Raw genomic sequence first — 23,055 nt, 5'->3', positions numbered from 1 at the left:
CACCAGCTTCACGCGGCAAGATAAATACTCCAATTTTTGGCCCGATTTTGTCTTTTCGACAATCTTAAGGACAATCTGATTATTGTGATGGCTCTAAAATTAATCTTATGAGACATTTCTGCCACGTGTGCTGTGTTAAAAGGGATCTAGTCAGCTTGGAAGGACATCCGGACCGCTCCCATCTCAAATCGGGGATATGCAACCTGTTGGACCGTCTTGGCCCGATATCCCAGCGTGTGTGGTGTTCCTCAAGGACAAACAAGCTCGCAGCCTGTTGAATGTGACGTGAAGCCAATCAGAATGCGAGGTGATGGAAACACAGTGRGGAATCAAAAATACAGAAGACAAAACAGCTGCCATGGTGGACATCGAAGATGTCTTTGTTTTGTCTTTTCTCTGTTAAAAATAGTCCACAGTTTTTGTTTGCCATGTTTATTACGACCCCCGCACGTGAAGCGTTAGCGGGAGTCATATTGTTTTCGTACTGGTTATTTTTTTCAGTGAYTTTTGGTCAACCGTAGAGCAAAAACGGCTGCACCAATCAACATGAAATTTTGCAGGACTGTAGATGAGTTTGACCTACACTGCGCCAGCAAACGGGTTTATGATAGACCCCATATTTGAAAGAGGGGGCTCCATCCAAATGGGGGGGTGGGGTCTGGACATGCAAAAAATGCTTATAACTCAAAAACTGTTAAACACAGGAGTTTCACATTTCCTTTGTTGTTTAGCTCTGATGAAGCTCTATCCATCAGGACAACTAATCAGAGCCCCCCAGACCCACAATTTATCTGAAAAAGAGGTATCTGGACATACAAAAATGGTTATAGCTCAAAAACTATTAAACATAGGAGCTTCAGATTTCTTTTGCTGTTTAGCTCTGATGAGGGGCTATCCATCAGGTCACCCACACCCACACACAAAAAAAGACCCCCACCCAAACCACTACAATTTTGGGATGCACCTATTAGCATGACATTTATTAGGAATAAAGACTTCTGAGTTCTGGTGCATTTGTGCGTGCGGGGGTCATTATGTTACCGCTATGCAGTGTCTAGTTTATCTTTGGTTTAGTGTTGATCGTCTTCCTTAAACAGGAGCTATTTTGGCTTATTTCTACCAATTTTCTTTTTTTTTTCATGAAGTCATGTCATCAAGCGAGGGGCTTTGGACACCCCTGGGCCAATTTTTTGTTTAACAGCAGGATTACTTGCAAAATGAAAACAAAACAAAACAAAACAAAAAAACTTCCCATATTAAGGCAGTGGTTCTTTTTGTTCAGTTAAAACCAAAGCTAAAACAAATATTTCTGACAAAGACAAATAAATATATAAATACATTTTTTGAAAATACTCCGACTGACCTGACWTTAGCAGATGCAACACTGGAGAGTAAGGAGCAAAGATAAAAATGCCAAAGATTCAGTAACAGTCTTACATTAAGGATRCAAATGTTGTGTTTAAAACATTATGATGCATTAGTATCATGAGAAACACCTTGAGTTTTCAMATTTTTCCTTTTAGCTTCAATGAAACCTGCATTACTTTGGAGTGAAACACAAAGCAGCATCACAACAAGTAGATGGATGGCCTGTGCAGTTACCATTACTGGATGCACATCTCTTGGCCTTGGACTGGCGATGGATGCCGGCGGCGAAAATCAATTTCAACTACACAGACGCACCGACATGAACGCCGACACACGTGCGCAAGCCCGCAGCCACGCAAACACACACACACACACACATTATGTATCACAAGAACAGCCCAGAGGAGAGAGGAGTGTGAAGTGCAAGCATCATCAGTTAGGCAGTGGAGTCCGGTGTTGTGKTTCCGGTGTAGAACTGGTTGTAACAGTTGCCTTTACAGCAGCACAGATCTGCTGTTACTGAGCTGCCAATGTGAGTTATCTTTCTCCTCACAGTCTGAAAGTCCACTGAAAATCCACTGCAACTCAAGAGATCACATAATCATCCAAAGAYGGCAGACACACAGCAGAAAAATAAGTAAGAATGCACCTAAATGTTTTATATAACCATACCCACTGCTGAAAGATTTAGTTATTTAAGCTTTCCTAAAATCTTCAGTTTGTTCAAAGATAATTTTTCTGGTTGAATATCACTTTGGGATCTCTGGACATTACCAAACTAAATGCTAAAAAAAGATAATGAGTGACTTTGGTTTCAGATCTTGTTAAAGGTCTTGCTGATTGAAAAGCTGGATTTATGACGCTCGACACAACAGCAACGCTAACCCAGCTTGACCCGAGTGTCTCGGCTGTAAAACAGCACCTGGAGCAGGATGGCCACGTCGATAAGGATTTGAACTGAGCCGCACGCCCAGAACTGAGCCGGGCTTTCATTCATTATGAAGTAGGTGGTTTTGAAGACGTCTCCAGCCGTCCAGAGAAGAACCATCTTCACACTGRAGCAAAAGAGACACAAAGAAACAGTGGGAGAAGTGAGAAATCTCTTGAAGGAATAGTTTGACAGAAAAGTGGAACATTTGCTCAGTGTTTGAGCTGTGCCCACAGCTAAACTGGAAAAAGAGAACGATGAGTCCAACTCTGTAAAAAATTCAAACCTACCTCCAAGCCACTTCAAGTTTCTATAATTAATATAGCATTCTGCATCTTTTTTACCAGGAAGTGTTGAATGAACAACTTCATGTTTTGGGAGGATTATGAGTGAGATTATTTGTTTACAACGACAAACTGAGCCTTCGGTTAAATAAGACAGAAATTRTGCCGACAAATATTCAGAACCGTCAAAGAACATGTAGGCAGGATCCCCCTGTGCTGTTTCTGACCTCATTTTTTCATGTACTTTCTTAAGCTCTTCCTTTCTTCCTACCAATTCTTCCACTTGTTAAYGTCTCGACTCATTTCCTGTCATGTTACTTCAACTTTTACCCTTTCCACTCTATGTTCTTACATCTATCCTACTCCACCTACTCTCCATTCCTTCGTCTATTCTTTATTCTTACATACTGGCCCTTGGGACTTCATTGTCCAGAGAGTAATATGAGTATATTCTTTTTTATTAGAGCTGACTGTGCCTGGGGATGGAGAGGGACCATCACTCATCTGAGAGGCATACTGGAAGGGTCAGAAAGAGGTGGAGGGAGAAAGACAGAGACAGAAGAGCCTGCAGAGGACAGCATTTATCCAGCGTGCACGAGGCAAAAACAGAACACCCAGCAGAGGGAAAAGAGAAGGACCTCCTGGACTGGGGAAGAGACCTCTGTGAGACAGCAGAGGATGATGAGTGCACACGGGGGGGCGGAGGGGGTGGGCGCAGAGGCAGCCTAATGACTATGGGACCAGAAGCCCTGCACTATCCTTCAGTTCCCCTTGCAGAGTTACATCAAACTCCTCTAGGCTCCCTTCAGGGCTTAGATGAAAAAACTGAAATATTAGTGGCAAGCTGTTCTGCCCAGCCATGTAAATAAAGACTTATTAGTCAGAAAATCTTGTTCTGCTTCAAATGTTGAGACGGCATGCGTAATCAATACATGTTCCTATGACTACAGCTGCCCAGATTATTAGAAAGTATAAAGTAGCCAGTTTAAAGTAGGAACTGTAGCCAACCTCCCAGGATGTGAACATAGGAGGAAATGCATCTGAAGGTTAATCAGAAAGAGAAGTGGTTAGTAGAGAAAAGTCAAGAAAAGCATCTAAAACTGGTTAAGCTGAACTCCAAGGTTGTGGTAAGTCACTTTCACATCACATCATAAGTCACATTTTGAATCATAGAAGGTTGACAAATCATTAAAACTACATGTTGACCATCCTCAAACTTTCTGGGACAGATAGGACATAAGTTTTTTTTATTTTTTTAAATTTCTTTAAACTGTTATGAGGCACGGTGGTGGAACATGAAACTGCTACTGCGCATGGTTGTTGCCAGCAAAGAGTGAGTGAGTTAGTTGATGCCAGCAACCTCGCTTAGCTGAGCTGCTTAAGACTTTCCTCTGCCTACATCCCCCAGAATGCATTGCAGTTCTGATCAGAGTTCCTCAAAAATTATCAACCTTCTATTGGAGGAATTTTCTATTGACAATAATCGTGTGTCTATTCCAATTGTTATTGATTTATTGCCCAGCCCTAAAGGAAACAACTGTCCATCCATCAACCACATTTTGTCCTTTTCAGCTCTGCAGATGCTGAAGCACCAGGATGTTTTGAACAGCCAGTTAATCACAAAACTAACAAACACATGACACAAACATTCTCCCCCAAGGTCATTTTAAAATGACCAATTAGTGTTACGTTCATGCTTTTGGAGCAGGTGAAGAAAATCTTGGAGAACTTGAAGAAAACACACACATGCATGCTTGTGATATGAAAACTCCTCACAGAAAGGCCTCAACTGAGATTCCAAAGGTAACTACTTATAAAAAACCCATTACTGTAAGTGGATTCAAGAATAAAACACAGCTGAAGATTGTGTGAGCTTCTTTTCGTATTAAGGTACAAGATGTAAGTGTGCAAGGTTTTCMWTTWRSYTTTTTTAAATTATTTTCACTTTCAAGTGTCTGACCTCCACATTTAACCCATGTTATATTGCGTAATAACTAAGAACTCCGAGCTGCCAGGAACATGCTACAAAAAAGGAAAACACACCCTGAGCAGTACCGTCAACAACAATCAGAACACAGCTGAATCACTGCTCCGTCTAATACTTTACTGCTGAYGATCAGAAAACTTTGAGTGGTAGTTTCCTGTAACTTCACCTGCCTTTAAGCAGTATTTGCCTCCATAACTAGAAATTATTGGAGAGCAATATCTCAAGGGGTTTAAGATTATTGTTGCAAATCTTAGAACCTATAAGGCTAACAGATTCAACAGTGAAAGGTTTTTAATATGTCAGTGACAAGGATCTATAACAGCTCCAGTGAATCAAAGTAAAGTTGATGTTAGAATACACCCACAAGAACAAGGAAATAAAACTCAAATCCAAAATGCCAAGATTAAGATGAGGGAAAAAGCAAGTACTTAGACAGAGGGAGCTGCAATGCAGCACAAGTCTTTGATGTTTAAAGACTGCTCAATGTCGAAGTATTTTTTGACTTTGCTTGTTCAGTATGGGACTGAAGCTTTGTTGCCTACTGCTGTTTGTAGAATATGAAGACTGTGTGGGAGGCAAATATTGATTGCCTTTTAGCAAAATGTGGAGTCAGTCTCACAGCTGAACTGACAAAGTTTAAAAAAGAAGTCCAAATCCTAAAACCAAGAAGGCGTTTTGTCTAAAAACCAAAATGAACATTTTGGATGGAGGTTTTCTTTTTTCATAAACAAGGTGCGTTTTCATTTGTTTGCATCAACTCTTTATGGAATGTGTAGAATTTTGCTCCAAAACATGTTAAATTTTGTTTTGTTTTTAATGGAATGAGCTCAACAAAAATGTATTTGGATGTACGGATGTGCTTTATTTTGATACCCATTGATTCCACCGGATAACAGCTTTTGTCCTGCATAAGTTACATAGACCTACATGTCGTGTTGTAGTCAAGACCACCAAATCTGAGACAAAGTTAAGACCAAGGCCAGAGTGTATCCAGACTGAGACAATACCAATATTTTTATGGGCTGGACAGAGTCAAAACCAAGACTGAGACTGAGAAAAAAAAAAAAAAACAACAAGAAACAATTCAAAAACCCTAAAACATACACTGTACACAGGTAGCTAACTTAATATGTATAGCTAATGACTAAACCTCTTTGTGTGAGGGCTGGGTAAAAAATGTTGGACAAAGGCAGACAGCTAACATTAGCTAGCTTTGCTAACATCACTTACATATAAATTACCTTTCTTTTTGCTTCCTTTTTTAAGTGACAATAAAAGTTTGACATTGTCCCCACCGTCTCTAAAAGCGAAGCACTGCAAAATTTAAAAGTCACAGTTYGCTTTCTCCTGGATGTTGTTTTACARATATATTCTTTATGATTTATGTAGCCRAAYTGCATTACTGAAGATTCTGCAGACATCTCCCGCACCCAGAAAACTACTGCTTACTTGGAGTGCAGCGTGTGAGTGAAAGGGGATGGGTAACAGCTGCAACAAAAATACATRAGTCACTCTTGGATTTGAATCAGTATGTTTTATATCCAGTGAAAGCAAGGATGTTCACAAATATAATAATATTCTGGCAATTAATGATATTTCCACAGTTGTTGTCTTGACTGGTCTTGAAATAAAATCCTGAGTCCTCAATGTCTGTGACCGAGACAAGACTGAGACGAGACAGAGACCATCAAAAAGTGGTCTTGATTTCAAGTAGCACTGCTTACATGATTTACATCGATGCAAGACTTAAACAAAACTTTAAAAAATTCAAAGCTTTAAAGAGCTAAATGCATGAAACAAGACACCAATAAGCCTCCCCCAGCTTCCATATAAAACAGCTGCATGGCTCCAGCTTTACCACCTTCTGTTCTAGTTCAAATCAGGCTTTCTACAGCACCCYTAAGGCTGATCAAGGGGGTCTTGTTTAGAGCAAAACTGTCTCACTGATGTGGCGTGCCCCCCTAACAATTTAACATTCCTAAGTAAACACTTCAGGGTTTGACAACTGCACCAAAAATAATTGTGTGAGAGAATTTTGAATTGTCATGCTTTTACATTTCAACTTCTCGTTCTCTCCAAGCTGCCAGCCTTCCTCTGGGGAAAATACTTCTCTTCTTTTCTACTGAAGGCTTTTTTTATTCTTCTTTAGAGAATCCACCTCGCTGAACTTCAGATTTTTTGTTTCATCTCTCTCCTCGACGTGTCACTTTTTTTCCCTCTTTGCTCTATTGCCGCACTCATCTGTCACCTCTACTTTCACTGCCTGCATCAATAATTTCACTCATTTTCTTCTCTTCTCAAGTTTTACACTTTATCATGAGGTCTTTCATTAGCCAACAGAGTCAACCGTGAACAAAACCAAATAACAAAGTTGCATTTTACTGCACTGGGAAGTTAATCATTGGAAAGTGATCCATCGCTTTGTGATTAAGACTTTTGAATGTCAGTAAATTTAAATTAACTTTTAGTCAGGGCACAATTTACCGCCATGACTCAAACTGTTGCACGAGCAGAGCAAATCTGACTGGAAACAAAGCCCTGTTCCTTTAAATTAGCTCGCGTGAAAACTCAGTTTGATTTTACTTAATAAACTGATCCTGTCAAACAAGAAGAATAAATATCCACTATAGAAATGTCAGCAGTTGCACAATTCACAGCTCACTTTAGTTGATTTATTATTAAAACAATGTATTTTTCATCTTTTGCAGTTTATAAAAGTTATTTTTTACTTTTCAACTTATACTGTATTTCAGTGTTCGACCTTGCATCTGCCTATAATCGTACCTCCCTTCCTTTTCCTCACTTCACCCTGGTGTCTTCTCTGCTCTCCCGTTGTGATCATTTCTTTGCTCAGGAGACAGCAAACATCATTAATGAGGCTGAATCGTTAACCGTGTAATTAGGGAGGATGGGTTATCAGCATAAAAGTCCTTTTACAATGAAGCAGAGGAGTCGAGACAAAACATCAGGTAAAGGTCATCCATTGATAGGAGATACAAACAATTTATTTTTCTCTCATTTTACAGATTGTTGCTCCTTTCATGTCAGTGCACGTGACAAAGTTAACTTCTTCCTGTGAGACTTGACACGTAGCTGACAGACAAGGCCAAAGAACAAACTTAAACTTAAACGAAGCTTTCACTGACCACAGGGTGAAGAAGTGATAATAGTATTGATTCAAGTGCGCATAAATCAGCACTCAGTTTCTGTGAAACTGCAATAAAATGCACTTGAAAATGCACAGTTTTCTCACCAAAGACCACACAGAACCACCATTCATCTCTTTCCAGCACAACTTGATCCTGGTCCTCATTGATTACACTGACCCAACACGTTTCTCCAAGCTAAAAGGCCAGAGGTCGGACAGGAAATGGTGGATTTCTGAACAGAAAAGAAAGCTGAGACTCATAGAGCTGAGTGAAGCCAACCCCTCCCAAAAAATGAGCCACAGAAAAAAAAGGCAAATATGATGAGTGGTTAGTGCTTCGTTTGTGTGCGTTTGTGCACTGAAAAAGGTTGTCTGTGCTGCTATGGTTTTTTTATATATTAAAGATTACTTGTAAGGGTCATTCAGAGGTCACCCTCCCACCCACTCGCTCCAAAATGAACCAAAAATGAACCAAACTAGTCAAATTTTGTAGTGCTTTGTTTGAGCARGTTTGTGCATTTGAAACAATTGTGTGTGCTGCCACAGTTTATGAGATATTACACATTGTAATTTTGGACGATCGTGTGACTTAGCCTGAATTGTTTACATCTGTGACAACGGGCCAAGTCACGTGATCGTCCGAAATTATAACGTGTAATATATCATACTATAGCAGCACAAACAGCCATTTCTACAGCAGAAACCTGCTCAAACAAAGCACTACAAAATTCGACTAGTTTGGTTCATTTTTGGTTCATTTTGGAGCGAGCGGGTGGGATGGTGACCCCTGAATGACCCTTACAAATAATCTTTAATAAATAAAAAACCATAGCAGCACAAACGACAATTTCAAGTGCACAAACGCACACAAACGAAGCATTAACCACTCATCATGACAATGCTATCAGTAGTGCTGGGCGGTATACTGTTTTGTACCGAATACTGGTTTTTATTTTTGTTATGATATGAATTTTTTGAATACCGGACATTCCGGTTTAAATAGCGGAACGTTTCGTTGCGGCTGCCAGTGAACTGTTGTTTCACAGGGGACATTTTTTCCTTGCTGCACCGCTATGTGAGTTAGCATGCTAATGTTTGGAGCAGCTAGTTGCAGCCGCGGGTGGCGATTCCGCTGCTTATATTGACTAACGTTTAAAAAAACATCCCGTTTTTGCCGTCGCTGAATGTAGTAAACACCTCTTCAGTGACGTGCAGTTAGATTTAACGCGGTTAGTTAATATGGAGACGTTATGCTGATGGAGACTTAACRTGGTTTTATTGTGAAAAGCCTGCAGGAAGTAGTTCGTAGTGGAGTTGGAATTGACTGGTGTGCAAGGTGAGTCGTGCTGATAAGCTTTAATAAATAACATAAAACAATAAACCCGATCATAATCTTTTCTTAACCCTCCTCCTTCACGACTGGACCAAAATGCATGATTACTGTCTCCAACCACCAGTCAGAGAAGAACAGACACAGAGAAGGGAAACAGAGACACAGACAGAGGTACAGTAAAAGAAAAAAAAAGTCAATAAGCAGGGTTTGTACATTTTATTATCAGCTGTGCTGTGATGAAAAGAAAAATACCGTCCAATACCGTGAAACCGGTGAAAATGTTGAAAATACCGTGATATAAAATTTTGATCATATCGCCCAGCTCTAGCTATCAGGCAGGGTGTCATATTTAGAAAAGGTGAAAAATAAAGCTACATTGACATCAGCAGAGTGATGAAGTGGAGAGGTGGGGTGGTTCTGATTGCAGTGATGCTTGTTCCTTATAGACCCGGCAGTAATTGTGCTCGCACTGAATGAGTGCTGTTACAGCTGTTATTAGCCTCTTTAAGCTGCTGTAGTGAACACGCAGACATAATGGGTCACATCTACTCCGAGCCAATCAAACTAATTTGGATCCTGTCCAGTTTAATCTTATTGCAATTAAATTCAGTTAAATTAAATTCAACAGAGTCAGATTAAATTCCAATTGCATAAGACCTTATCATATCTAGTTAGTTMTAACACTTAATAAATAAATCTTCAATGCAGTTTTTCATCCTGAGCTTAAATTTTCTGATGCATCTTTATGCACAGTAGAAGGCCTTTAAAACTATACAAATTATTAAAACACATCGTATTTTATTATAAGGCCCACACAATTAAATTCTACAAGACACGAACAGGCTAATGTTTTTGGTAAATATCCAGAATTACTTAAAAGCCATCAAATGTTGCACTTTTGTCCAAACTAGAAAGCTCAAAGAAATTCATAGTGTGCTTTTGAAATACAAGTATTACAGTCATTTAATACACTGCCTTATTACTCACCCAATCATCATTAAACTCCTCATCAGGACACAGAAAATAATACGATCTGAAGAAAAGATTTAAATCTTCAGTTTTAGAATTCCTCTTCGGGCTGAGATTGGTTATTATTAACTTGGAAACATGCATTTTAAAAGGCATGCAACACCATTGTTCTATCTGCTTTAGCGTTTCTATTTTTGCTAGTGTAAGTACCAAAACCGTTTGGCTTGAGGCATTTTTGAGCCTATTTGGTAAAGATTTTTGATGTATAACCCCGGTGTCTTTAAGGTCTTACAGCTGAAAGCTGCAAAGGTCTTCAATAAGTAACAAAGACACAAAGTAATTAAAAAAGGTAGAGGTTACAAGCAGTCTCTTTGACCTCTGTCCTTAAAAAAAGAGGAGACAGTTAATTGCTAGATTAGCATAGTTAAGTTTAAAAGGCTGCATAAATGCAGCTGCTGAAACGGCACCTTATTTAATTAAGGGTAACATAAAGCAGAAGGAGACGACATGTGGGGGTCATTCTGGATGAAAACCTTTACAGCTTAAAATTAATACGATTACAATCTTGGAGGTGACCTATTACTAGTTATCCCAAAAAATAAATAATATAAAAGTAATTTTAACTGTGCAATGTTTTTGGATGCAGGATTTATACAACTAAAGCAAAAGTTCAGCAATGCTTCTGTTCACATTTACGACTTCGGCAAACATCTGCCAACGCCACACAAACAGGGCCCAATTAATTTGTCATCTGTCACCATCAAACACTTCGTTTGAAAACTAGAAGAGCATGCTCTTATAGAATCAATGAGAGCATGGTAATTATTGCAAATGCAGCTGTTTAACACAGAACCTGAACATCCAAATGTGCTCTGAGATTGATGAACTTTTGTGACAGAAGAACTGCATTTATTTCAGGATTGTTTTCTCGCTCTTCGATCTCAGTTATTTTTTCTATGAAAATAATAATATTGTAACTGATACACCTTTTGACTGCTGCAGAAAAACTAATTCCGTGGTTTGGTTATCCAATATCAGACACTGGCAGTTTGTAGTCTGCAGTGTAAAAGTCAGAAATGCTGCAAAGCAGTTCACCAAGCCAGCCTCTGTATGTATATTTAACATGCATTCTAATACAACATATTATGTACTGGGAGAGAATGGAATCAACTGCATGCTGATGAAATGTCCAATTCTATTTTTGTTAACACTGGCAACTCTAGCCTCACAGAGGATTAAAAAAAAACAATAAATTGCAAGAAAATTCCTCACAAGTTATCAGTGAGGTAAAAACCAGTCAGGCCAGTTTGATGGATCTTAAAACTGCCAGTTGTCTTTTAGGAAATAAAGGACTGACCTCACCTCAATCAAAGGTGGCAGCCTCACAGCTTACAGTATGATTTGTTAATAAGCGTTGGTCACACTCATGGAGTTTCATTCTTTAGATCTTAACTCACCTCAGTGTTTCTAAAATAAAAAAAATAATAATAAATACTGCCACCTGAATTGAAGGAGTAGCTTTCTAAAATACAGGTGCTGCCACTGGTAACAATAAAGAACACCAAAGGTGAAAGGACCTATTTTTTACTGAGGATGGTTGATTTATTGTAGCAGGTATAGCTCATTAGAACAGCTACACTGTTAGGTYCACTCTAATGGATACCCATTTTATGTCTATTGACCTGCAAAATGCCAAGTGTCCTCACCTGCCTGACCCCATTTCTCCAAAACTCATTTGACCTGCTTCTAAATCTTCATCCTCAGCACTGGTCCCATCTTCTATCACCGCTAATGTCCACTACTGTCCTCCTGTCTGCTCTTTTCTCCTTCATCTTGTGTGTTGCCCAACAAACTGAAGAAACAAACATGAAGAGATTGTCCTGCTGACTAATGTGCAAATGTATAGATTACACACACAAAAAAAATAAAATTTCCACGACCAAAGCTGAAAGGTTTCTGTCAGCATCTTTGTGACCATCGAGCTGTTAAAGTAATAAACAGACCAATAATCACAAATTGAATCTATCACAGGCATTAAGCATCGTGTGAGGAATCACACTCCTTATGTAAGACTTAAAGGGTCTCCTGAGAAGGATTAAACAGTCCATGCAATTGGCAGATTATTTTGATACAAAGCTCTTCAGAGAGAAAACAGCAGATTGCATCCGAGGCTTCAAAAAAAATAAATAAATAAATAAAATAAACTAAGCAACCAAACAAGAATATTTTGCTTTGCCAAATGTGTCTACACTTGCTGGTTTTTGTGTCTGTACATATGTGTTACCTACAGAAGAGCATTGCATTCACCTAATAATAATAAAAGATTTCTGATCTCATAATTATGAGATAAGATGTCATAATTACGAATAATTATGAGGTATCTCAAAATTATGAGAAAGATCTCATAATTACGAGATCTTATCTCATAATTACGAGAAAAGATCTAATAATTATGAGACAAGATGTCATAATTACAAGATCAGTATCTCATAATTATGAGAAAAGATATAATTATGAGATAAGATATGAGATAAGATGCCATAATTACAAGATCAGCTCTCATAATTACGAGAAGATGTCATAATTATGAGAAAAGATGTCATAATTACGAGATAAGATGTCATTATTATGAATAATTATGAGATATCTCAAAATTATGAATAATTAGGAGATATCTCATAACTATGAGTAATTATGAGATATCTCAAAATTACGAGAAAAGATCTCATAATTAAGAGATAAGATGTCATAATTATGAGATATTATCTCATAATTACGAGATCCTGATCTTGTAATTATGAGATCAGGAGTCCTAATTTTTTTTATTTTTTGAATGCAATGCTCTTCTGTAGTTACCCCACAYGTGCATGAGAGATTAGCTGCAGGTGTCCCAGAGGAAGCCAGATTGTTGCTGTAATCATGCGCCCTTCTTCAGGAAGAAGCATCCACAGCGAATAAACTCACATGAAAGATAGTGTCAAGTGTCTTACGCTGAACCTGCAGCCTCAGGGTTTCAAGACCATGGCTCTGACCACCGAGCTGCTGCTGCACCACCTTAAGAAGTCAGATTAAGAAATGAACATCAAAGGGCCCAGCAAGAAAGGCGCTGAAATGTTCTTAACCCACTAACTATGAATTATGTATGTTGATCGATCGCACACAGCCAAACACCAAAAAAGTTCCTAACCTGACAGAAAGAAAGATGGATTCTACATCACTTAATGAAGCAGAAGGAGCGGCTAGAGTTTTAGACGAGGGGGTAGCTCAGAAGGTTTGCCTTAGGATATTTGAAACATTTGTCTGGAGTTTGTATGTAAGCAAAATCAGCTGAGGGGGTGTGCTGGTTATGGCTAACTAAAAATATTTACTCCATCAATGTTCCTTTTTCAATGCACCCAACCTCCATATGTTTTGCATTAACTTCAAAACAAAAGGCAGCTGTGATTATTCAAATAAATCTCCATAAACCCATATTATGTAAGGCTAATATAAAATGCAGACAAACCAAAAAATGAATGACTGAGATTTTACAACAAAAAAAATATCAAAAACGCTTCAACAGTTTGTTTCTTTTCTGGCACAAAAGTAGCAGAAAAACTCCTGTAACTCAATCAGCAGGTAAAGGTCAAAGAGCAAAGACAAGTGAAATTCAAAAAGCTGTTATCACTGTTGCATCAGTGGTTTTACAGAGAAACCAGTGGAGATGTGTAACAAGTGTTCTTTGAGTTAAAACATAATCCTGCCACAGTTTAGTCCTGGGGTATTGGATGGAGTCTGCCATGACCCCGACATTTCAAATGAATAAATTTTGTAATAAAGAAAGAAAAAAAACTGGTTTATAGCTCCTTTGTCTCCTCCAGGAACAATACTAAATTCATTCATTTATCGACACAACCCCACTGCACAGACACTAAAAACACAGAAGTCATTTTCTAAGCCTCCCAGTGTTGCAGAACTAAAAGAAAATGTCAAGATTCATGACTGTGTTTTTGTTCTCATTCTGCAGCAACAATAAAAAAATGAAAAAAACAAAAAGTAAATTTACAACTGGACAAAGATTTTTCAGCTCACACTGTTGGATTTGTAATTATTATAAAYGTTATTTTCACCCAGACTCCACAACTGAGGAAGTTCTCTACCAAATCTAACACTAACTACATCATATGAAACCTCAGTGTTTAAGTAGAGCAGTCATGAAATGACACACAGAACACAACACTTTACTTCTTTTTTATTTGCCTTCAGAGTTGAAGGGAATCATAACATCTAAGCTCATAAACATTCAAGACTCTTGATATTTATTTTTCTATCAAATCTTGAATCACAGGGTAGTACCAGTATGTGTAACTACTGACAACCTCCCACTGTGTGGRCCCCTCTGGGATACTGCTCTGGTCCACGGGTCACAAATTGCTTCAAGGTCGCCACAGTGTCTGCAGCATGTCCCTATGGGTCAGACTGTGAAAGTAAAGGAACGGGCTGAAATGGCCTCTATGTAATGGCTGCCACAAGAAAAACTCGAAACCACTATTAAGCTGCTATCGAAGGGACACAGTAATAGGGCCAGCATTACAGCCTGAGGGGTGTTACCCTGACCTGAAAACAAGGAACGACCTGCTGGATGCGAACGTGTCAGAGAAACAGTGAGTAAGAAAAGAAAAGGGGACAGAAAGTGAACATGGACAGGCCCTATAATTACACCATGGAGTACAGTTGTGGTGACAGAGAACTGAGTTTAAATAGATTATAAAAAAGCCTGAAAGTGTAGGAAGCTTTTATTTGTTTGCAGACATTACATTTCTAACAGCGAGGCAGATGGACYGTGACCTCTACGCTGCCACTCAGGACTTTGTGGACGTCTGCAATGTTTCTGCACAGCAGTGAGAGGAGAACGGCACTGGAAGCAAAATGGACCAACTTTAATAAGAAGGTAAAGAAAAAAAAAAAAACAAGAAGAACCCCCAGGGAGATAAAAAGAACAATGAGCAATCACTCGCATATAAACTAAYTGCAACTTAACTATTCAAACACTGCTTCCACCTGAGTAATGTTTTCAGACCCAAAGAGGGCTGAAGCAAAGGCTTATGTAAAACCTAATAAAGGTTGTGCTCAATGAATGATATGTGAACAGAGATTATGTCATAAACTTCATTAAACAATAATAAAAATGTTTCCAATCACATGATGTATATGATTCTGTGCAAATAAGCCCTGTTTTGTTTTGATATAAAAAAACTCAGAAATTTATGTTAGGGCTGTGAGGCAGGGTGAACCCAATTGCAGGCAGACAGGCAGGCTAGAAAGTTTTAACAAAAATTTATTAAACAAAAAGCCAATGTGGTGGCAAAAAACTGAGAACTAACAAAAAAAGCTGGAGCAAGAAAGCCAGGACATAACAAGAATCTAACAAGAGCAGGAGACATACCAACAAACAAACAATGATCAGACAAAGACACAGTGACAAGACTGGGCTTAAATACACTGACAACAATTACTAACAGAAAACACCTGAGGGAGAAACATGAGGATCAGGTGTGAGTGGGTGGGGCTGGAGCAAGGGCAAGACAGGAGGAAGGAAACATGAACATGACAGAAACTAAAACTAAAAACACTTAACACAGACAAAAATCATAACAATTTACTAAGAAATGTAAATACAAAGTCCCATTTATTAAAAAATGTAAGTATGAAACAATAAGTAATAATTAAGTTTCATGCCTTTGTAAACYGCCTTAACACCTTGTCTAAAAACAATTTGCATATTGTAAAGAAGTAAAAGGGGCTTTTAAATCATCATTTACAGATAGTTGTCAGATTGTGATTTGAAAAACATCAAATCTTATTTACATCACTTTATAGAGATGAACAATTATTGATTATATGTAACTTTTAGTTTCCACTCGTCAACAGCTACTCTAAATGATGGATTATTGTTTTTTACCTCATAAAAATTGAGCTGAACCTTATTAGATTTTAACTCATGAGTTTAATCAGCTTTCCTGATTGTCACCTGTCATAGAGAACAATGTGTGTGTAGCAAAAATTATAAAAATGTTATTTATGATTGACTGTATCTCAAAGGCTTGTTTACAAGTGATGGGAAGTCAGAGGTAGATTGATCAGCGGCTCAGGGCCTCATCCATGCTGACAATTCTACTGATACCTCTTGTCTTCTGTAGACCTGTACGTTCTCACCAGTCAGGTTCTACACACTTCATTCAAACTTCTCTTTGTTTTTTACTTCATCTTTCAATAAACTCTAAACCCCATCTGTGATTTCCCAGGAGGGGTAGTATGAGTGTAAATGTGTGTGTATAATGAAAAAGTGTCAATAGTGGTGATGCAGTTTGATTGAACATTAGGTTTGATGTCTTTTCTTTTGCGCAACATGGACTCCCTGAACAAAGTAAGCTTTATTAAATGATGCAGACCTCTAAAGCATCATAAAAAAGTTTCGCATGAAATGACACAAGAAGAAGCAGAGGAAATATGCTTTAACAAGGACTGTTAAGTAATTGGGATAATTGTCTTGTTTCCTATTAGCAGAGGGTTGAAAATATTTAAGTTAAAATTATATTTTCAGGAGAAGTTGCAGCATACAGCAATAATTATTTTATAATAAATAAATACAAAAGAAAACTTTTTTTAGATTATTTGTTTGTTGATGGTGGTTATATATGTAGATTTTATAAAAGTGATGGTCCAAACCTAATTACCATTCATCTGAAAGACCTAATGCAGGGTTATTGCCTATTTAATCTTGCTGTGATATTAACTCTCAGCTCAACTGGCACTGATCAGAAGAGGAGGCCCAGATGCTCACCCCGAGGACATGTTAAATGTGGTATAAAACCAAGATGGAGCAGTAAGTCATAACTACATTATTGCTTCATATATTTCTTGTTTGAAAAATGTGTGCAGGGATTTAATTCAGACGAAACATGAAGGGTGACCCGAAGATGACTCGGGGATATGCAGAGAAGACTGCAGTCTGAGGTGAATGTACATCCATAGCTGATGACATCTCTGTCACTTGTCATTGTGTCAAACAATACTGTAAAAAAAGGTCTGTCACTTACAGGGAAGAAAGAACAAAATGAATGATTTCTCTACTAGTTAAATTTCAGAGCATCTGAATTTTAGCCCCCAGTTCTCCTTAGTTTTTTTTTTTTATTTCAACTCGTGTCTGATTTTTTATAATGAAAACAGAAATAAGCAACAAATTTCTTTAATTTCATTTGGCCTTTCCTCGCAGATGCATGACAAGCAAAGCATGAAATTTACACAAACATGCATGCAGCTATGCTGACAACAGATGAGGAATATAATGAGGAAATAATGATAATCAGCATTGGATTTTGTATCAAGGACGTGATTGACCTGATGAAGCATAATCAGTTTACACACTGACCTTTACACATTCCAATTTAAGTGTAACAGGAGAAACATTCCTACTGAAAGCTACAGCTTTCTTTGTCTGGGTCTCAATTCATGGGTTGCAGCCGACGTGGGGGGCATTTGTCGGCTGCTTGCGTCACGGCCCCGYGCCGTGGGCCGTCCAAAGTCGTGGGCTACTCATGCAGCCGACAGAACCCCGAAAAGGAAGGCTGCATCTGAGTATCCTACGCAGCCGACAGTATCTCAGAATTCACTGCGCCATCAGCAAATTAAACAGAATATCTATGATGGAGGACTTTCTTTTATTTTTACAGCTCTTTTTTTATTTTTAACGGTGGAATTTGGAAATGTATCACGGACCAAAAGATGTAAGTTTAGCAACTTAGCTGAAGAAAGTTTTGTTGCAATGAGATGCTAAATAAAATGTTGTTACAAGTATACTTATACTGGATCTACAATCAAATTATTAATGCTTTTTATTTATTTATTTGAACATTTTTCTAATAAAATAGTATTTTATGAAGTTATACCTTGAAAAAACAAATGAAATGATGTTTCGCGGCAGCGCGTGGTCACGCAAACATGTGTCTTCTGTAGACTAAACCGTCTCATTTCACAGCTGTTTTTGCAGCCGACACGAGCCATGTAGAATGTGGCCTACGTCGACCTCTGTCTACAACCCATGAATTGAGACACAGCCTCTGTGTCTCACTCTGCTTCACTTTCCGCTCCATCGCTTCATTCAACTTGATCTTTAATTTGTAATGATAGCATCAGATATCCCAGGAAATTTACTCAGAGCGATCAGTAAACTAACTGGTAAGTAACTCAATCAATGACTCACTTGCTTTTTGTTGGTTTTTTTGGCCATATGATGTCAGTGAGCATCTTCAGATCATGTACTGTAACACAGCATGACTGCATCTGTGTACCAGTGTGACTGATTGACCTCTGAGTTTTATCCTGATCTTGGTTGAGAAGCACAATGAGTCATACCTCATTCCTCTGGTGGAGTGGTTGTGGAAGTTTTGCAGCAGCTGTGGGACGCCAAGCATGGCTTCAAACAACACGGCCAGAGAGCCCAGGGTCTCCACAAACACGGCCGAGTCCAGCAGCAGCAGGGTGACCACGGCACACAGCACGGTGAAGCCAAAACAGAAGAGGAGGTAGTCCTCAAACGCACTCCACTTCCAAAAGTACTGGAAGTTTAAGTCTGGAGACGGAGAGAATAAAGAAAAAAAAACAGTTTGTTGTCAATGTCGTTTGTGTTGTTGACAGGCAAAATAAATTGAATATATAACAAGTGGAGGAGATGGAAAAGCAGGTAAAGGCTCAGCGTGGCAGAAAGTAAAGGGCAGAAATCAAACAGAGGAGTCCGATTGCATCCAGCAGAGTGAATGATGAGGATAGTATGCTTGCAATACATGCAGGTGGAAACAAAAGAGCAGCACTGAAAGGCAGAGACAGAGAGCTGTAATCTGCTGCAATTAGTGTTTCAGTATGCACCGAAAATCTGCAAGGCTAGCATTTCTAAACCTTTACTATAAAAATGCATARGTGAATGAAACTCGACTCTCAACATCTTTTACATTTTTATTGTGTTCAACTAACCCGGGTTTTGGCAAGGACTATACAAGCTGGTTGGAATTACTTAATTTGATGATTTGAAAGACAAACACAAGGCTTTTAATGATCAAAATTAAATTTTCTTTAAATTTAACACATGATCAGTTGTGAACACAGTGAACAGCTTCAGTTTATGTTAGAATTCAGAATATTGGGAGAAACTTGCAAATAGGAACACCGAGCCAACTCCTAAATTTCTATCAGCCATTCACCAATTTCACTGGTGAAAGGTGACATTAGATGACTGACGATCTCTCATTGCCTATGTATGACAATTGAGCTGTGAAAAACTGGCTGACATCAGCTAAAGAGGATTGATGGCTAAATAAGAGCACATTAGTTAGTGCGGCGACTCGAGCGTGACTCTGCATGCTGGAAAGCACCTGACTGCTCTACATGCTACTGCTGCTGCTTTTATAAGCAACAAAGACAGCACCTTTAAGATTTATAGGTGCAAGTACACCTGCATGTAAACACAAAAAACAGGCTTTAATTTCTGCACAGTCAACAGCCATCAAACTTCAGAAGCATGAACAAACAAGATGTTAGGGCTAAAACATTTGTTTTGTAGTTGATTTAGTGACTCATTTTGATTAATAACATCACAACAAGAGTCTATCAAAACGTCCTAAAAACAAATTCCAACTCTTGTTCCACAGCAACCCAATCTTCCTTTTAGCATAATGATCTTGTATCTTTCGTTGCCCATAAAATGTAAAAAAAAAAAAAACCTGTAAAGGAACAAACAAACATAAAAAACTAAAGCATTTCGGATAATAACACTTGCCCTACACCTGAGCTGTTGGCTTTAAGGAAATGTGGCCCACTGAGGAATTTTATTAAATAATATTAATATCTCAAAAGAAGCTGTTTTAAAGCCAGCATTGACCATGAACTAAATCTCTCATGAGGTAAGTCGATTATGCATGGGAACTCCCTGTATGAAAGAGGGAGAGTTCAAAACTTAAACTAAACGTAAACTTAAAATTTATAATTCAATGCAACAAAATAAAGACGTTTAAAAGGTGAAGGATAATACTTGTCCTGCTCCCGAGATGTAGGCTTGAAGTAACTGCAGCCCCCTTAGCAATTTATTTGAAAAGCCCCGTATTAATGTCTCTTAAAGCCAGCATTGACCATAAACTACGTCTCTCATAATGCATGAGAATTTCCTGTCGGAAAGTGGGAGAGTTCAGAATTCAACATGACAGCTACTCACCACAACTCAACAGTGAGTAAAACTTACTTACTTTTACTTTTAATAGATTTTCTGTATTATTTATAATACATTTAGTCAGTTGTACCTGTAGTACTTTTCAGTGTTTATGAGGACACGTTAAAACACTGTTTCTGAACAGGAACTACCAGGTAGAGCTCAGTTGTTATGTTCAACCGTAACAATGAGACAAAAACGTGACATTTCCTGTTTTTAGTCAAAGTTAAACATGAGATGCTGAAGTTATTTACAACTGGCCCCTTAAGGGCCACTGTAACGCTCACCTGGCCCTCAGGGTGAAAATTAATTTGACACTCCTGCCTTAAACTAAGGGCATGAAACCATAAACTTTGTGATTAATGTGTGACAACTCTTTCGTGTGCAGCATCAAACTATTCAAGGCATTAATCAACCAAAAAATGTTTAAATGTTCTCAAAATTGTGTTATTTTCATAATATCTAGAACATTTATTTAAATTTATCATCTTATTTATTTGATTTTATTTACTTTACTGTCACATCTGCAGATTCAGCAGCTGCAATACTTTTGTCTATAAGATAAAACTAATGATTCTGGGCGTCAACATATCTCAAGAGGTATGTTTTGTATGTTTCAAACACAATGCTGTACGTGTGGACTCAGGCAGGGACATTTCCCATTCCACTCCAGTGAGCTGCATCTGTGGTTCCATCATGAGACACGGGGAGTGAGATATCTTGCAGCAAGTGCAGCGTAGCATGTTTGTGGCAAACGGCGAATGTGATTAATGGCTTTATTAACCACAGAAGGCACATCGCCTACTGCTGACAAGAAGCACATGATGTGGGAGAAGAGACAAAACCATCACAAAACAGCACACACACTATGGATGTCTCTCACACACACACACAGTTTTGCTCTTTACAGTCCATTCACAAAGCATTTTCACTTTTGATGCCTTTTTACTTCAAATCAAAATCAAATGTGAGTCATTGCAGCCCCTGGCAGCTGACAGAGGGTGACTGCGAGGCCAGGAGAGGCTGCTCTTTAAGGAAGAAAATGAAAGTCCATTTATTTCTATAAGAAAGAGGGCAAGCTGGTGAAGTGCAAACATGCTGACAGCTATCAACTTTCAGATTACACATCTTTCTTCGGAGTCTCTCACATTTCCTTCTTCATTCTTTTGGCTCAGCTTTTCCTCCCCTTCATTTCCAAAGCTTATCAGCAACACAAACATACTCAGATGCTGGAAACACTCGTCCTCAGACTCCTCATTCTGCACAGTCCAATCTATTTTCATACATTAATCGACTCACTTTTCCTTTTCACTCATCCATGCTCCCTCGCTCCATTCCATTTCATCTCACTTGTACAGCCTGTGTATGTTTACCTGCATAATTAAAAAGCCCTGAAGACTATAAAGATAAGGAGAAAGCTATGCATCATTCATGGAGGCATCCCTTTTATTTGTCCTGCACTCATATCATGGATCGACCAGTTCGCTTCTTTCCAATCAGTCACTTTTCATTCCTTCTTCCCATCACTCCGTAACTTATAGTTCAAAGTTCACTCCACCTTTTCAAACATGTAGCTTGACTTTTTTTCAAGCAGAATCCTCCTGTTTGGTATCCATTTAAATTCAGGGCATGCGACAAGAGAAAGGCAGTCTTTCTTCAGATTTCATTTAACCAAACTAATTTAAAATCTAACAATCCAGCGACTAAACCAGCCGTGGATGTCAATATGTGTATACACATTTACTCTGGGAAGTTAATACATTTGTGAGATTCCAATTAGATGGAAGTCAGGAGTGCTAATAAACCCACTGCAGATGCAGCTAAGGCTGGGAAATCTCTAGACCTTTAAGTCAGCACTCWCGGAACTTAGCAGCAGCCTCACGCAAGCAGCAGAGATGAGAGGAGAGATGACTTGAAATGGAAAGTGGGATGGGCGAGTGGTTTGGGGAGAATGATCTTCACTCAGTCAGAGCACAGAGGTTACTCTTGAGGTATTTCCCATCAGGCTGAAACGGGAGCGAGAGCTACACTGAACTTAGAGAAGTATCTCTGACAGAAAGATGAAGATTGACGCYGACAGTTGGGGAGAAACTTTGAACTGTGCTGACTCAACACTGTCAGTAAGAACAACTTGCTTTAATAGAATCTGCTGTTTGTTTTTTGAGGTGCAGGAAAGCTAGGTTGTGTGCGCACAGCTTGCAGACAGATGTGATCTGACGTTAAAGTAAGGATGCTTGAAATTAACTATAATAACATAAGGGAGCATGTTACACAGCTGTTACAATTGGAGACGTGTTGGAAACTCAAATTTGTGAGAAAATAGGCAAATTTTAAATTGTGGTTAGGCTTGGGCGATATGACAGTATTTTGGTATACCACAGTGTAAGGGTTTGACCATTTCACACAAGGTGACCTCTACAGCAGTATTATAATATGTTGATGTTATTTAGGAATTATGACTTAYTTGTCACATGAGGTGATGCACCAAATTTCAACACTGCTGCTATGAAAACATGGACATAAACACTCTAGGCCCTTTCATCAGATATCCCAACCTCACCTCTGCACCGGTAATACTGTATACCAGGGGTTCTCAAGCCATTTGGGTCTGGGGACCCCTTACAAGGGCRAAAAAAAATTCCAGGGACCCCCTCATAAACCAAATGCTGTTTTAAAAGATAATTTATTGTCATTTCAACCCCTAAATGCCATGGGAATATACTGTATATATTTTGTTGAGTTTATTATGTTTGTTTTATTAGTTCATTGTTCTCCATGCATTTTAAAAAATAAAAACCAAA

General features: G+C 38.6%; 1 protein-coding gene across 2 annotated transcripts in view; it reads right to left on the bottom strand.

Moving 5' to 3' along the window:
• The window catches only part of si:dkey-246g23.2 (PQ-loop repeat-containing protein 1), an 86,312-nt gene that overhangs the window by 31,495 nt on the left and 31,762 nt on the right, over positions 1 to 23,055 (bottom strand). The window contains exons 4-5 of one of the 2 annotated variants that reach the window (XM_014034294.1): positions 18,412 to 18,628; positions 1,129 to 2,423 (exon numbers count right to left, since the gene is read on the bottom strand). In XM_014034294.1, coding sequence (XP_013889748.1) covers positions 2,249 to 2,423; positions 18,412 to 18,628 — 392 coding nt within the window. In that variant the 3' untranslated portion in view covers positions 1,129 to 2,248. Of the gene's footprint in view, positions 1 to 1,128; positions 2,424 to 18,411; positions 18,629 to 23,055 lie in introns of those variants that run through there. The other variant, XM_014034301.1, reaches the window with a different exon arrangement.

This window comes from Austrofundulus limnaeus, unplaced genomic scaffold (genome assembly GCF_001266775.1).
Source record: "Austrofundulus limnaeus strain Quisiro unplaced genomic scaffold, Austrofundulus_limnaeus-1.0 Scaffold7, whole genome shotgun sequence".
Taxonomy (NCBI): domain Eukaryota; kingdom Metazoa; phylum Chordata; class Actinopteri; order Cyprinodontiformes; family Rivulidae; genus Austrofundulus; species Austrofundulus limnaeus.
This window is presented reverse-complemented; position numbering and strand designations above follow the sequence as displayed.